This window comes from Sus scrofa, chromosome 15 (assembly GCF_000003025.6).
Source record: "Sus scrofa isolate TJ Tabasco breed Duroc chromosome 15, Sscrofa11.1, whole genome shotgun sequence".
NCBI classification, from domain to species: Eukaryota; Metazoa; Chordata; class Mammalia; order Artiodactyla; family Suidae; genus Sus; species Sus scrofa.
The window spans coordinates 137,334,522-137,350,502 of NC_010457.5; the positions used below are offsets into that span (position 1 = coordinate 137,334,522).

General features: G+C 52.9%; 1 protein-coding gene across 46 annotated transcripts in view; it reads left to right on the top strand.

The window, feature by feature from the left end:
• The window catches only part of LRRFIP1 (LRR binding FLII interacting protein 1), a 156,122-nt gene that overhangs the window by 51,260 nt on the left and 88,881 nt on the right, over nucleotides 1-15,981 (top strand). For 6 of the 46 annotated variants that reach the window (XM_013984630.2, XM_021075494.1, XM_013984631.2 and 3 more), the window contains exon 1: nucleotides 11,212-11,570. The exons of 32 other annotated variants lie outside the window; for them this stretch is intronic. In XM_013984630.2, coding sequence (XP_013840084.1) covers nucleotides 11,505-11,570 — 66 coding nt within the window. In that variant the 5' untranslated portion in view covers nucleotides 11,212-11,504. Of the gene's footprint in view, nucleotides 1-1,917; nucleotides 2,003-11,174; nucleotides 11,571-15,981 lie in introns of those variants that run through there. 8 more of the 46 variants (XM_005672323.3, XM_005672315.2, XM_021075499.1 and 5 more) reach the window with 7 other exon arrangements.

Sequence of the window (15,981 nt, forward strand, 5' to 3'; positions counted from 1 at the left end):
GTGGGTTAAGGATCCGGTGTTGCCATGAGCTGTGGTGTAGGTCACAGACGCAGCTCGGATCTGGTGTTGCTGTGGCTGTGGTGTAGGCCGGCACCTGTAGCTCCGATTAGACCCCTAGCCTGGGAACCTCCATATGCCATGGGTGTTGCCCTAAAAAGACAAAAAGACCAAAAAAAAAAAAAAAAAAAAGACCAGCCAAGAAATTTTCGGAAAAGAATAATGAGAGTGATTTTCAACTTATGTGTAGCTTACACCTTCTTTGTTCGAACAAAATCCTGCCTCCCTGTTCAGCTGCTTTCAGTGGGTCCTTTACTGCCTCCTGAATAGCGTTCGGGTTCTTTAAACTGTTGCCTAAGGGTTTTCGGAAAAGCAGCACAGTTCCCACGGTTCCATCACTTCAATAGAGCAGCTCTTTTGTTTACTGGGTTTCCTTCCAGCATTTGTCTGCCTGCCTTCATTCTTACCGGGTCGCATGCATCATTCGCTTACCTAAGGACCCCGAGCGCCGAAAGCTTGGCTTTGGGGGGAGCGGGAAGGCCAAAACTCTGAACTAACTTGCAGGCAGGAGGCTCTGTGCTCAGAACTGCTGACTAAAGCTTTAAACCTAATCCCAGCCAGTTGAGTGACTTGAGGACACTACTTACAGCTTCTCTAAACATGGAAGCTGTGATTCCAGGTTCCGCATCTGCAGGAAAAATAACCTGTGTGCGTTAGAGGAGCACACGGGGGTCCCGTGGCCACACCCCTTCGTGCCCGCCTGGGCTCCCTGTGTATCTGCCGCCCGCCTGGTGGCTGTGTGCCCTGTGACACAGGAAGCCGAAGAGGTCAAGGCCGTTGCCTGAAGCTACAGCCTAGCAAGAGGCAGAGCAGGGATTGCAGCCAGCTTCTCCCCCAGACCTCTGCTTCGGAGGTGGGGGGCTTCTGGGCTGCGGGCGGCCCCTCCGTTTCGGTCTCCACCACTCACCCCTTTCGGCTGGGGCCCTCCCACAGGGTCCAGGAAGCCAGACTCAGTTCTGTGACCTTCTCACTTCCAGTGCTTCCTTCCCGCCCACCTCCAGCCATCACACCCTTGGCCTTGGCGTGACTGCACCACCTCTGAAATCTCAGCCTCAAACTCCACCCCCCCACCCCCACTCCGCTTCAGTGTCCAGTGCTGACTTTCTGGATCTTTCTGTCTACCACACCCAGCCCTGCTTTTAAGTTCTTAACAGGAAAAAAGAGGGCCGAAGGCACGAGGGAGTGTGCTGAGATGCTTCCGTGTTGGCCATTCCTTCTCCGCAGGTTGAGCTGCGGGTCTGCTGGGGCCCCTCGCCTGTAGAAGTTGATAGGCCATCGTCCCTCTGCAACGCGGGGCCTTGGATGAAGGCTCGAGGCCTTGAGACCGGGGTCCTCAGTGGGGTTCCTTTTGCCTCCCAGGGGACACGTGGCGATGTCCGGGGACACCTTCGGCTGACACAGGCGGGGTGGAGAGGGCCGCTGGTACCTAGTGTGTAGGGGGATGCTGCTGGTTATCCTGTGATGCCCGAGACAGACACCCCCACAGAATTATTTGACCCCGAATGTCCCTAGCTCCGTGGTCAAGAAAGCCTGCTCTCCACTCATGTTAGAATTTCCCCGTCAAGTCAAATCCCATATTTCATACAAATGCCTCAGCAGAAGTGGGGATAAGAGGAGGGGGCTTCCGTATAATCTCAGTAGCTAAAACCACACCCACTGGCCAGAAGACGCCTTTGGAAAACCTGCGAGGGGCTGAGGGAGCTACGCTCTCCCATGAAGGCAGTCGTGAAAGGCGGGCCAGAGCTGCCCGCTGAGCTGTCGGTATAAAGGTGCTTTTAATGACCTCCCTGCTGGTACTTCCGAGATGACGTGGTCGGGAGTGCCATTTGATCTCCAGTTCTTCCAGAATTTCCACTCTTGTGCCAAACATGTCTCTCCAGAATGCTGTGCCTTGCTCTTCTTTAAACTTCTCCTGAAGGTCATCTGAAATCTTCATTTTTCAAAGGTGAGGCTTTTTTGTTCTATGCTAAAGGCTTCTGTCAAGATAGCTGTTCATACGAATGAATGATAAAGAAGGTACCCATGAGCTGGTACTTTTCTGGAGGCTAAAGAGTTGATGGCTTTTCTTTGCACTGCATTTCAGGGGCTAAACTGCAGAGCGGGGGAAACCTTTATTTCAGGGTGTGGCGCATGTTTTTAGGGCTGGGCTTATGTGTATTACAGACTCTGTTTTCCTTTAAGAAAATTCATTTTCTGTGAAAGATCATTTTAGGGATGATGTTTCAAGAATTCCTGTTCCTTCGGCTGGAAGATCGCTGACTTTGGATATTTTGGTCAGTCTTTGAGTCCGATTGTCTTCAAGTCAAGCTGTTTAGCACGAGTGCCTGGTTTTTCAAACTTCTGAATGCATCTTAAGTGCCCTCAAATAATCTATTTGTGATGAGCACTGTTTAAATTCAGGTGAGACACTCTCATGTTTCCCCACGCATCCTTTCTCTGAATGACATTTGTCAGTCAGATTGGTGTCCGTATTGGTATTGACCTTGGTAGCCTGACTGATTTCTGGGTTTTTCAGCTCACAGAGTAAAGGGTCTTTTTTTTTCACGGCTCATTCTGTCTGTCCCCAAATGTTAAACTCACAGGCAAGGGTTCTGAGGCCAAAGCCAAGCAGGTGGGTGCGTATCTGGATGAAGTACTGCTTTGATTCTTTCTAATCCTTATTTTCTGTTCCGAAATATACACTGAAGCATTTCGTGTATTTCTCATCAGTGGGGTGTTCTGTTACCTGGAGGATACGGTTGTTGCAAGGAAAGCGTGTTTTCCCGTCACTATCCATTCCGATCAAAAGTATTTTAAATGGCCTGTTCTGAGAGTGGATATACATACTTTTTTCTCTGCATTAGAGTTGACTTTGGGAGACTTTTCAGAGCTTTCTCCTATATGACTGAGAAATATGGAATGGATTTGAGTTGTTTTTATTGTTTTGCAATAATCTCAGGGAAATAATTGGTTGTCACCCGCAGTGTGTCGTGCTCATGGAAAACGGAATGGGTTTTCCTAAAAGATGCTTTATCGGAGGTGTGTGTGGCCGTTTCCTCGGTCACCGTATGTGAGGGGTGTTTCTGTGATGACTCCAGTCTGGTCCTAGGGCTCCGGATCACTTCTGAGGAATGGAGTAGAATAGTGGATACGGTTTTTTTTTTCCCCCCAAGATGGCTATGGACTTAAGTTCCTGGACACTTGCGGAGATGAACTTAATTCCCGAATAAAATAAGTTAGAAGTTATTTTAAATGCGGGTGGATTTTGCCCTCTGTCAGAATTATTGGGCTTTCTGGAGCCCCGTGGACGGGCTCTGTGCTCCTGCGCTCAGTACTGGAAAGAGGGGCGGGGGGGGCATCTCTCTGGCAAAGCCCTTCAGTGTCGGCTCCTCCTGCCCCTCCTCCTGCCTCAGCTCCTTGGTCCACAGTCTCTGCACCAGGCCTGTGCTTCTTGTTGTCTGTCCTCTCCTGGCCGCTTTGGTTTTCTCATCTCCATTTAGCTCAGAATCAGGCCAAATCCTGAAGGTCCATAACCCCCCCCACCCCCCATCCCTCAGTCTGAGGTCCGCCTACGCCTGCACTGCTTGTCCTCCCTCTCCTTCCACTCCCGATTTTCAGCCTCCAGTCTCCAGTCTCTTCCGTCCCGAGAAACAGGTTGACAGATGAACAGATCTCCGGCCAGCCCCCGCCGCCTCGATTCTGTCTCCCTCCCAGGCTGTAATCTGCCACTTACTATACGTGCACTTGAAACTGCTTGAATGTGGGATTGCAACAAGGGAACACCACAGCCAGTGTTTTACTAGTTGCAAATTAAAGGCTTTCTGCACCCTGTTCTCTTTGGTCCATCTGCCCCGGTTACCACTGATATCCACGCCAGCCTTCTGAAGAGTGGCTTCCAGGAGGCACCTGTATCTCCTGTTTCTCTAACTACCCATTGTCTGTCTTGGCTTGTTCCTGACACTCCTCTTATTCACTAATTGTAGGATTCTCAAGATTCCTTCCCTCAGCCCCTTTTCTGCTTCATCACCTTAAACCAGTTCATAGTTTTGGTGCCTAAGTACCTGTTGGATATTCCATCAAGGCTTTCTGCCTTCAAATTCAGTCCAACCAAGACCCAAACTCATCACCTTCCTTAGAAAATCCAAACGGATTTTTTTTTTTAAATTATTAGGTAAAAAAGAAGTGTGGTGAATTGCTGGGTGCTAGGTAATTATGCAAAAAAAAAAAATTCCTAAAGTCGGGCCATTTTAAAAATTTTATTTTATTGAGGGATAGTTGCTCCATAATGTGTTAATTTCTGCTCTACGGCAACGTGATTCAGTTCTTCATATGTATTCTTTTTCATATTCTTTTCCGTTATGGTTTATTACAGGATATGAGTCATGTCACTTTTAAAAGAATTTCTATTCCCAGTTGCTACAAAAATATAAAATACTTAAGATCAATGAGCGTTAGGAGTTCCCGTTGTGGCTCAGCTGGTTAAGACACCAACATAGTGTCTGTAAGGATGCAGGTTCCATCCCCAGCCTCACGCAGTGGCTTAAGGATCCGCTGTTGCCATGAGCTGTGGTGTAGGTTGCAAACTCGGCTTGGATCTGGTGTGGCTGTGGCTGTGGTGTAGGCTGGCAGCTGCAGCTCCAATTCAACCCCTGGCCTGGGAATTTCTGTATATGCTGCAGGTGCGGAGCTAAAAGGGAAAAAAAAAAAAATCAATGAGAGTTCATGATGCGTGATCAACGCCCTCCACCTCACTGGGAGAGTCCTCCACCTGTCCCTCCCTCCATCCGTCATTCCCGAAGGGACGAGCACGTGCTCCCGTTCCCGAGGAGCCTGCTCCGTCTCGAGGGGGAGGACCGAGTCACGGGTGCCTTGGAAGGTGAGGGCTGTGGCTGTAGGACACCCAGCACAGGGTGTGTGCTCGGTATGAGGAGCTTTGTATGGGCTAAACGCGAGCTCTCTCGTGCTTTCCAGCCATTCTTTCCCCAATATTTCTGTCCACCGGAGGAGGCAGGATCCCGGCCTGAGGACCACGTTCACTGTGGGCCTACGCTGGGCCGGCTGACTACGGGATACAGTTTTTTCTGCAGATGGCAGGTGGGGTCTGGGCCCCTCATGTGATGCTCCTACCAGTGCCCCCGTCTTCCCCAGAGAGCCGGCTCCAGTCCTGACCTGGGTACATGCCCTGCTTTGCCAACACTGTGGAGCTGGAGCTGGAGCCAAGCCCAGGGGGACAGCCTGTCTGCTGACTGTTCCCCACGAGGATCCCTGGCTGCCTGCGGGGAGGGAGTCCTTCCTTTGTTTTTTTTTTTTAGGGCCACACCCGTGGCATGTGGAGGTTTCCAGGCTTGGCGTCAAATCGGAGCTACAGCTGCCAGCCTTCACCACAATCACAGCCACGCAGGATCCAAGCCACATCTGCAACCTACTCATGGCAATGCCGGATCCTCAACCCACGGAGCAAGGCCAGGGATCGAACCCTCATCCTCATGGATACGAGTCAGATTCATTTCCACTGAGCCACGACGGGAACTCTGTTCATTTTTGTTTGTTTGTTTGTTTGCTTGTTTGGCTGGAGCCCATCTGTGTCCGGGAGTGCGCTGGATGCTAAGGACTGGGGTTAAAACCCTGGCCTCACTTGGGCTTCACTTTATTGCGCATTGAAGAAACTGGGGTTTTTTGTTTTGCTTTGTTTTTTTTACAAATTGAAGGTTTGTGGCAACTTCGTATTTAAGAAATAGGTTTCATAAGACTATAGCTGCCAGAAATAGTGATCCCTCTGATGGATCTGAGCAAAATGCACTTAAAACTTTCCAGAAAGGATTCATTGTTCTACATGCCATTAAGAACGTTTGTGATTGGCTGGGAGAGGTCACAGTACCCACATTAATAGGAGTGGGGAAGAAGCTGATTCCAGCCCTCATGGACTTTGAGGGGCTCAAGACCTCCGTGGAGGAAGTATCTGCAGATGTGGTGGAAAGAGCAAGAGAACTAGAATCAGAAGTGGGGCCTGAAGATGTGACTGAGTCGCTGCATCTCATGATACAACTTGAGCCAATGAGGAGTTGCTTCTTACGGACAAGCTAAGAAAGTGGTTTTTTGAGATGGAATCAACTCTTGGTGAAGAGGCTGTGAAGACTGTTGAAATGGCACAAAGGATTTAGACTATTCTGTAAACTCGGTTGATGGAGCAGCAGCAGGAGAGGACTGGCTCCAGTTTGGAAAGAAGTCCTACTGTGGGTGAAATGCTATCAAATAGCATTGCGGGCTGCAGAGTACTCATTCGTGAAAGAATCGGGAGTTCCTGCTGTGCTGCAGTGGGTTAAGAACCCAGCCATGGCAGCTCAGTTCACTGTGGAGCCATGGGTTGGATCCCCAGCCCAGCACAGTGGGTTAAAAGGATCCAGCGTGGCTGCAGCTGCTTCTGTATGCCATAGGTGCAGCCATGGGGAAAAAAAAGGGAAAGACTCAGTGTGGCCGACTTCATTGTTGTCTTGTTTTAAGAAATTGCCACAGCCGCCCCAGCCTTCAGCAGCCACCACCCTGATCAGTCAGCAGCCACCACCACCGAGGCCAGAGCTTCCACCAGCAAAAAAGAGTCTGACTCATTGAAAGCACGGGTGAAGACTGGCATTTTTTTTAGCAATAACATGTTGGTGTTTTGGGGTTTTTTTTTAGGGCCACACCTGCGGCATCTGGAGGTTCCCAGGCTAGGGGTCGAATCACAGCTGTAGCTGCTGACCTACACCACAGCCACAGCAACGCCAGATCCGAGCCACGTCTGCAGCCTACACCACAGCTCATGGCAACGCCAGATCCTTAACCCACTGAGCGAGGCCAGGGATCGAACCCATGTCCTCATGGATACTCGTCAGATTTGTTTCTGCAGAGCCACGACGGGAACTCCAGCAGTAACATTTTTAAATTCAAGTCTGTACATCGTTTTTTAGGCATAGTGCTCTTCACAGCTAATAGGCTACAGTATCACGTAAGCATAACTTTAACATATACACTGGGAAGTTTAAAAATTCATGTGACTGTATCGTGACATTTGCTTGATGCTCTAGTCTAGACCCGAACTCACAATCTCTCTGAGGTGGTTCCTTTGTAAAATGCTTGATAAACGGAACGGGGCTTGCAAATCTGGGCAGTCACTTCATGAAGCAGCTTTATAATATGAAGTGGGTTTTGTTAAATATTAGTCAAAAGGAGAAAGTAATAGCATAGATGCAAGCTCATTGTTTGTCGAAGTGATACAGAGATGTTTATTCGGCCGCAATCCTTACGGCCAGTGATTCATGTTCATGAAAAACAGCTGTTGCGGCTGTGATGTGGAAAATGATTTTGTGCGAGTTAGCTGATGAGTGGGGTGGCCGAGGCCCACTCTGCCCTCCCAGCCTGCCCTCTGGTTGTGCCACATCCCTGGAAGGGTTTGTTTCCGTTGCCCTGGCACTTAGGGCCAAACCAAAGCAGGGGCGGGGCTGGCGGACCTAGCAACACACCAACACCCTGGAAACCAGTAAACCAAGTTTGGGTGTGGCCCCAGAGTGGTTAAATGTTCTGGCATTTGCTGGTGAGCTATGAGTCTGCTGTTCCTAGAACAAAATTAGATCATTCTACTTACCTTTTGTTCTGTTCTAGGCGTCCCTTCACTTAAGCTCCTGCCCATAATTGAGTGCACATCCGAGGACTGCTTTGGAGAGTTCAGACCTTACCCTTCTGAGGGGAGGGCACAGAGCAGCACAAGCAGGGTGGCTTTTAGACACACCCGAGACAGGTGGCGCTTGCACAAAACCCTACGTCCCTCTTGGGACAGAATCCCTGAGTTTAAGCAGTGACTGGGTGTTTGCAGTGACTACCCAGCTGCCTGGAGGAGGCTGGATTTGCAGAGTCGACTTGGTCCAAGTGGATCCTGACCAAAAGAGGAGAAAAGTGAACCTGTGTCCTTGAACCTCTGTCCTTGACCTCACAGCTCTTCACAGAAAGCCCCAGGGCCCCCAGTGGCACTGTCACAAGGCTGGCCACCCTCTTCCTGCCCCGCCCCAGGCCCCCACTGCTCAGATCATCCGAAGGGGCCCTGGCTTTCGAGGACGGAAAGCAGGGGCTTCTTGTCGGCTTTGAGTTTTGTCTTCCTCAGCGTACAGGCCTTGGACTACTCTGCCAGGCCGTCTCTAGAGCTGTGAGTGCTGGGATAAAAATTCTGTGTTCCTGCAAGCTTCCTGTTCTCCAAATGTCACTTTCCTTGACTTCTGCGTGAACTTCCCCAGCACCGTGTCTGTAGGCTCCAGTCACTCAGTAATCACCCCATAAGCCGCCTTGCTGAGCTTAAAAAGAAACTTGGGGGTTTCTGTCAGGGAAGGGGCTGGATGAGGGGCCCTTCTCCTGAGAGAGTGGCTTATATCGCAGTGAACGAAAGGAAACCACACTTTACACCTTATTCCGTCCGGAGCCCCGGGATTTAAATAACACCAAGAAGTATGAATTGAACCCCGCTTACAATGCAGATGGACACGTGCTCTGCCGCTGGGAACAGTCCGAGACTGGGCCACCTTACATGGTGGCAGCTTCCCAACTACAAGGCGTCAGAATAGCAGTGTTCTCTAATTGCTGCTAAGTGGAGTCAGAAATCTCCTTGCTGCTCACCGTTATTTTCTTGTTGGTATTGGTACTTTGTTCCTGAGACTGAAATCAGCCAGTAGCTTTTTCTTCGGTGACAGTGTCCTGCCACCCCGGGCTTCAGCCGGGCCCTTCCGCAGCTTCTGTGGGGACTGTGGGTTTGTTGTCTTCTCTGGGGTTGTCCGCAGTTTCCCCCAGTTCTTAGCCAGTTTCACCCATTATTGCCCAGCTTCGTTCCTGCTGCAGAGAAGGATGGAAAGGCCTGGGTGCCTGGAGGGGAGGGGGACGACTCTGGAGGCAGGGGGAGAGGGGGGCTGACCACTGACGGTGCTCAGCCCGGGGCCTCCCCTAAGCCCTGGGCACTGTCATTGCCACTGGCATGTTTCAGATGGGACTCCAGACACAGGGCGAAGGTACTTGCTCAGGATCCCGTAGTAAGTAGCAGAGCCAGGAATGAGTCCGATGGTTTAGTTGCAGAGTCCGCTTAACCCTTTCCCTCTGTGGTTTGCATAAAGCTGATAGCTACCATCAGACGGCCACCTGGGAGGTGGGGAGGGTGCAGGTGTTTATAGACATTTGCCCTGTGACAGGACAAACGAAGCCTGTCCCCTGTGCCCTCTTCTGGGACATGTGGCCAGAGGGTTTGAGGTGGCAAAAATCTCCAGAATTTGCTTATCAAGACTGGAATATTCAAACTGAAGGCTCCAAGAAGGCTGTTTTATTAACTGGCTGTCATGCTTATCTGTGAAAGCGTTACTAAAATTATCATTGCTTTCGAGGATAGACTCCCTAAGGCCCATACTTGTTTATGTAAAACGGCTTAAAATTATTTTCTCCAATGCACTTAACTTTATAGAATCAAGAACCATAACACGAGCATTACAGCAAGAAAACAAGCTCTTAAAAGGACGCATTTCAGTCTCTCTGAAAGTTATTCCTGCCAAGCCGATGCTGCCATCCATCCAAGGCCGGCTTTGCTCATCTTCATCAAAGTTGAAATCTGCCCAGTGTCTCCCACGGAGGCCGCTCTGGGTCTTTACTCAGCCTCGCGTTTTTGCTGCCTCTACCCTCTCCTAGGTCAGGCCCTCCTGTCCCTCAGAAACCCCTCTGCTGCCCCCCACACCCTCTTCCTTCCAGAGCCCCCTCCCCAAGCCAGAGCGGGAAGCCGAGCTTCACACCAGGTCCTGCGCTAATGTGTCAGGGAGAATTAGGTTAGGGTGGCAGAAAGCGGGAAATTGGGGGGCTGTAACATTTAAACGTGAATTTGGGGTCTCCCAAGACTTTTCTGGAGCTGCGAAACCGAATTAGCCCAAACCGTTCAGTTGGAAGTTCTCCTTTTTGAAGAGAGGAGGTGTTCTTTCTGAGAAGGGCCTCTGAATACATGCCCCCAGGGCATGGGGGGAGGAGGGGCGCCAGGCTTGGCTAGGTCCTTCCCGTTGCTGCTGCCCCAGCCTGGTGAGGTCAGTTTCGTCGCTTTGTGTGTGGAACTTTTAAGGAACGAACGACGGCCTCTTCTGCGGCTGGAGGAGGCGTGTGCTGGGCAGCCGGGACCCTGGCCCGCCAAGAGACACTCTCCGCGCCCTCCCCGCGCGGCGCCCGGCAGGGGCAGGGACCTCGTGGAATCAGCCCCTGCCTCGCACGACCTCCCTCCCGACCCTGGACGGTGCAGCCCCCTAACTCTGAAACACCGGATCCGCGCCAAACCTCCCGCACCTGCGTCCTTCTGCCCGAGGTTTGCTGAGGAAGAGGCGGGCGGAGGGCGCGCCCCGGCCTCGGATGCACGGTCTCACCCCCTCTGGGCCGCACAGTTTCGTCGCCCTGTAAGCCGGCCCTTTCTCAGGGTGACACGTTAACGGAGTACCGCGACCAGCAGGTGCTGCGGGCCTCGTTCGAGGCTGTAGCATCCGTAGACGCTCACTTCGACCTGAAATTTGGAGGACAGCTAAGGCGCGGAGGCGGGGGCGGGGCCTGATGAGGCGGAGCCTGTGAGGCAGCCCGCCCCGCCCCCGCGTGGGCCCCGCCCCGCCCTGGTTCCTCCACCCGAGGACCCCGCGCAGAACCCCCCCGCGTATAGGCTCCTCCCCAAGAGGACCTCAGCCACGCGCGGGCTCCTCCTCTCCCTCCCCCCTCCTTCCGGGGCTAACTCGCCCTCCCCGCGCGGATGCGTGCTCTGCGGCGGGGCCGGATGGGGTCATTTCCCCCCGCCACCGCCTTTCGGGTTGGGGCCAGAGAGGCATGGGCGGTGATTGATAACCGCGAACCAGGGGAGGCGGGAGAGGCGTTAAGAGCTGGGCGAGCGGGGGAGTGAGGGCGGAGAGCTGCGCGGGACACGCGTGGGCACAGCGCGGGCGGGGGCGGGTAGGAGGAGGCCGGACCCGCGGGGGGTGGAGCGCAGTCGAGGGTGGGGGGTGTTGAGGCTGGGAGGGTGGAGCGCGGAGGGTGGGTGGGGCCTGAGTGTGGGTTGTGGGCGGGGCGGGGGCGGGACCCGCGGGGTTGGGAGGGTGGGGCGGGGGCGGGGCCTGAGTGGGTGGAGTGGGGACAGGGGGCGGGGCGGGCGCGCAGAGCGGGCGGCTCCAGCTCCGCTTCTCCCGAGTGACCCCACCCCCGGCCCGGCCGGCTCCGGCCACCTGCGCCCCGCCCCTGCGGCCGCGCCCGAGCCGGGGAACCGCCGAGGCGCGCCTCCGCCTTGGGAAGGGCGAGGTTCCCGTCCCGACGCGCGGATTTGTCTCCGGGACAGTAATCCCGCCGTTCCGGGCATGCGGCTGCGCTGAGAGCCTGCCCGCCCGCGGATCCGAGGGGCCCCGCGCTCACTCTCTTTCCCGGCTGTGTGAGAAGGTGGCCTTGTAACCGGCAGGATGACCAACCCTGCGGCCACGCAGAACAAGGAAATAGAATGTTTGAGCCCAGAAGCTCAGAAACTGGTAAGGGGAAAACCCGTTTTCGAAACTTTCGGTTCTGACGGCGCAGTTCGGACCTTGTCAGTGCTCTGGGGCTAAGGTGGGCTCTGCCTGGCCGGGGACTCCCGTAAACGAACGTCCGCACGCGGGAATATGCGGGTGGGGGGCCCGCTCTCGGTTCAGTTGGCGGCTCGCTGTGCGCTGTCCCCGCTTGCGCCCTGGAAACACATTTCCGTGGAGAACGCCCCTCGCCAGGAGGGAAAGGAGCCTAGTCCCTTCTGCCCACAGGCACGGCCTTTTGACGGGCTCTGCCGGCTGGGTGACTCGGCCGCGGGTCCCGCCGCGGTCTGAGACCTGCGCGTGGTCTAAAATTTCACTCCGAGCTGCTAGTTTGGTGTTTTATACCTAAGAACTGGTGCCTAGAGGCGGTGCCCTCTCCTTGGGGCTGGCACCACCAGTGGCTGGGTGCTTTGAAGCACATTTCCTGCTCTGGACCTTAGAGCCACTGAGCTGAACTCGACCTCTCCAGCCCGCCAGGAACTCCAGTCCCCAGATCCACTTAGGCTGGTCCCCTGGGGGTCTCTGGTCCAGACAGGATCCTCCATCTGTGGCATTTTGCATTTATTCAGCTCAATACCCAGTGTTGGGACGGTGGATGTGGGAGTAGGTTGGCATTCAAATCGAGCAGAGGGGTGAAGTGGGGAAGGTTTGTAAATTACCCGTTTTCTGTGTCTTGTGGTTGATCGTGAATGGCAGTATTTAAAGGTGAAAGGGTGTGCTTTGGAAAAGAAACAGATTATTAAGCTCATATTGCAGCAAGAGAGGCCCTACAGGGCCTTTGTGGAACCTCAATAAAAAGATGAGCCCCAAATACTCCTTCACCAGGTAGGGATTAATCCCCTACTGAGTGTGGAAGAGTCAGGATGAATCAGACCGCCCTGACCACGGGCAGCTCCCTGATCAAGGCCAGGGAGAGGTGTAGGAATAGATTCTAAGGAATATACACTAAAAACTGTATGCCTTGCTGAGGACTGTCAGGTGGGTATGTTTAAGTGCGAGTGCTGGCCTTCTGACCTCACTTAAAGTTCCTGCCTTGGACCAGACCTTTGGAGCTGGTTGCTACCCCTCAACCTAACTGGGCACCTAAAGAGAGATCCTTGAACCGCCATCAGGGAAGGGTCCTTGGAAGAAGGAGGGATGGGAACACTGCTGAGATGCCGGTGTTACCGAGGAGCCACTGAAGATGGCGAGGGCTGGGTGATGTCCGTCCCTGGGCAAGATTCATGCCCAGAGGAGTGGGCTGCTGGGCCAGGAGGTTTTGAAGAACAAAAGAGTGAACATACAACAGGATGTGAGAAAGAGAGGCCAGGCCATCAGAGGAATGAGTAGAAGTAACACCTGTCTCCTAAGGCACTGGCTACAAGCTCTCGTTAACCCTTGACTTAAGTGCGGGGTTGGATCTGGTTGGGATGCGTGCTTTGTAGGGGTGCTGCCGGGAGAGGTGGCAGGAGAGCCTGGAACAGCTTCTGATTGCGAAGGAGCCTGGTGGGCACATCCCAGCCTCTCTTCCCCTCAATTCCAGGATCCAGTAAGCTCTGAAAACCAAAAGTCGTTTCTCTCTTTTTCGCAAGTTGATGGCGGAATTCACTTGGACGTGCGTTCTGCCCTGGCTGACGGCAGGCTGGTTTCAGTCTCCCACCCCTTAGCGCACATTCATACATTTCTCGGCAGCCCTGTTCCCATACTTGATGAAGAACTGTTACGCCGGTTGTTACACAATACGTGTATGCATCTCATTACCCATCTAAAATCCAAAAATGGTGATTGTAGATACCCGTTTGACCCACCGGTTTCCAGTTGTGAACTTGTAGGAGCCTTTTTGTTTGTTTGTTTTTTTAAAGAGCAGCAAAAACTTTTTTAGAGTGGGCCATAGGGAACCCAAGTCAAACCCAGTCCCCTGTGTTACGAGGTTCGTGGTTGAAAGGGAAACACGCAGAATGACCAGCAGGCTGGGGGTGGGGGCGGTGAGTGGGGTGTGTTAGAAGGGAGTCGCCCAGCAGCCACCCCCGGGCAGAAGGGTTTCAGCTGGAGGCCAGTGTGTGGCATTTCAGACCGGTTTGCGCCCGTTTGTGTTCTGCGTTAGGTGACCCTGTGTCCTGGGAACAGGGGTCCCCAACGGAGGAAGAGATCTGGGGCCACATGGCTGTGGAGTGAGAGCCGGGTTGGCAGGAGGACATGGCTTTGTCCAGCTGCACGGCACCGAGCAAAGGAAAAAGCAGGATCCAAGCCGGAAGTCCAGGCCCCTTGCTCGAGAGGACAGTGTAGGAACCGTACATTCTTTAACTTTTGTAACTTCCCCATGCTTGCGAGAGCTTGTGCCACCTCTGGTCCCCTTTCCACATACGGATTTGCACTAAGCCCTGCCAAGGACCAGCCCCCTTCTGAGAGAGGCTGTCCGGGTGGAACGTGGGCCCCCCATGTCTCATCTCATTGTAAACACCTGTGCCAGGGCCCCCAGGGCCCGGCCAGCGGAGGCATTGATGGATGTGGCGGGCGGGCTCAGCGCTAAGGGGGCCCGGCCTGGCCGGGGCTCCGTCTGAGATTTTGAGCCTTGGATTCATGGCTTGTTTTAGGTGTATCATTTCCCTGAGCAGTTAAGATAGAAAAATAGTAAGTTAGGTCTTTGCTCATAGGAGTACGAGGGTCTGGGGCAGAGAGGGAGCCTCTGTTTCCCCTTTTCTTTAAGAGTTCGTCTCTGTTCAGCCCGAGCTGGTGTCAATATAGCGGAAGCCTCCTGTGCAATTTAAAAAAAAAAAAAAAAAAACCTGCCGTCTCAACTGCCGCTTACCCTGAGCACAGGAAATCGGGTTATTTATAGCTGCTGAAGTGTTTTCAAGCGAAGTTGATTGGAGTATTACCTGATTAGATGCAGCCCTTATCTGGTTTCTACAGAATTATGCGTCTGCGTGTTGGTGTGAGGTGTTTGCTCCTCAAAAGGCAATGTTCGAGAGGAAATTCTTATCCTTGAAAAATCAGGCTGTGTGACTCAGCAAAGGAATTGTTTGACTAGTTACTCATATGCCAGTGTTTCCAAAATATCTGATCATACTTAAAAGTTCTAGGAGTTCTCTTGTAGCTCAGTGGGTTAAAGATCCAGTGTTGTGACTGCCGCGGTTCGGGTTGCTGCTGTGGCGCAGGTTCGATCCCTGGCCTGGGAATTTCCGCATGCCATGGGCAAGGCCAAAAAAAAAGTTTTCATCATGGAGCCCCAGAGACCATAAGGTTTGAATTACTAACCTGTTATTGCAATAAGCACATTGCATCTCACTATATGTAGACCTAGTAGGGAGAAGAGGAATTTTTATTACCTTTTACTGCTTTTACTCTGGGCCACACAGATTTCTGTGTGTGTGTGTGTGTGTGTGTGTGTGTGTGTGTGTTAAATCGGCTTATTGTCATGGAATGGATTTACCAGAACTTTCATTGTGCAGCCTATCTAGGTAAAATTAGGTAAATGAACTTCTTTCTTCTGAGTTAAACAAAGCCCTGTCTTGACCACATACACGATTTAGTGATTTAAAATGGCAGTGCATGTGCCTGGAAACGAATACTAAAATCCCCTTTCTGAGACTCTTTCATTTGGGGAAGGGCCAGAGTTTCAAGGGGTTTTCTCCTTCTTACTGTAACGTGACAACTTTAAAGCGGTGTCCGTAGTTGTGTTTAGAATCTCAAGTGCAGCTACTTTGTAGCTTCAGTTACCATAACGGAGACTTTTCATTCTAACTGAAATGTTTCGTGTGTGTGTTTGTGTAACAGAGCTCATCAGAGCAACAAGATTTCTGACCCTCACATCTGTCTGCTCATCTGTGGCCAGTGGGTGTAGAATCTTCTTGGGGAAGAGAAATGGGAGTGGGCTTTTGGTGGGGGTTGGAAATCTCCACCCACTTCCTCCGAAACTTCCCAGCGCACTTTCTCCCGGTGGGTACCTCAGCGCGCTTGTCTTCTTGAGCTGCCTTTAAGCTTCCCCTGAGCTGAACTCACACCGCTGTGACCGGAGACACGGTGTAAGTAGGAGCAGGAGGCAGCAGTTCCCCAAGGCCTGCTGTGCCGGCCACGTCAAATGTTTTCTGGGGACATTGCCCCTCGGCCGGTGTAACCTCACAACGTGTTCTGTTATCGCCGCTTCCAGATACAGAGAAAACGGGCTTGGGAAGGACGGGGGACCTTCCCAAGTCCACACAGCCAGCAGGCGGTGGGGCCAGTTCAGACCCAGGCCCGCTGGTGCAGAGCCGGTGCTGATAAGTGCCACCCCTGGATCCGATGCCCACGCAGGGTGTGGCGGGCAGTAAGCAGGCATCGTCATGTGGTCAGCCTCTCTCTGCAGCCTCGGGGCCTCGCAACCCCAGCATCAGGGCTGAAGGGTTTCTTCTTACTC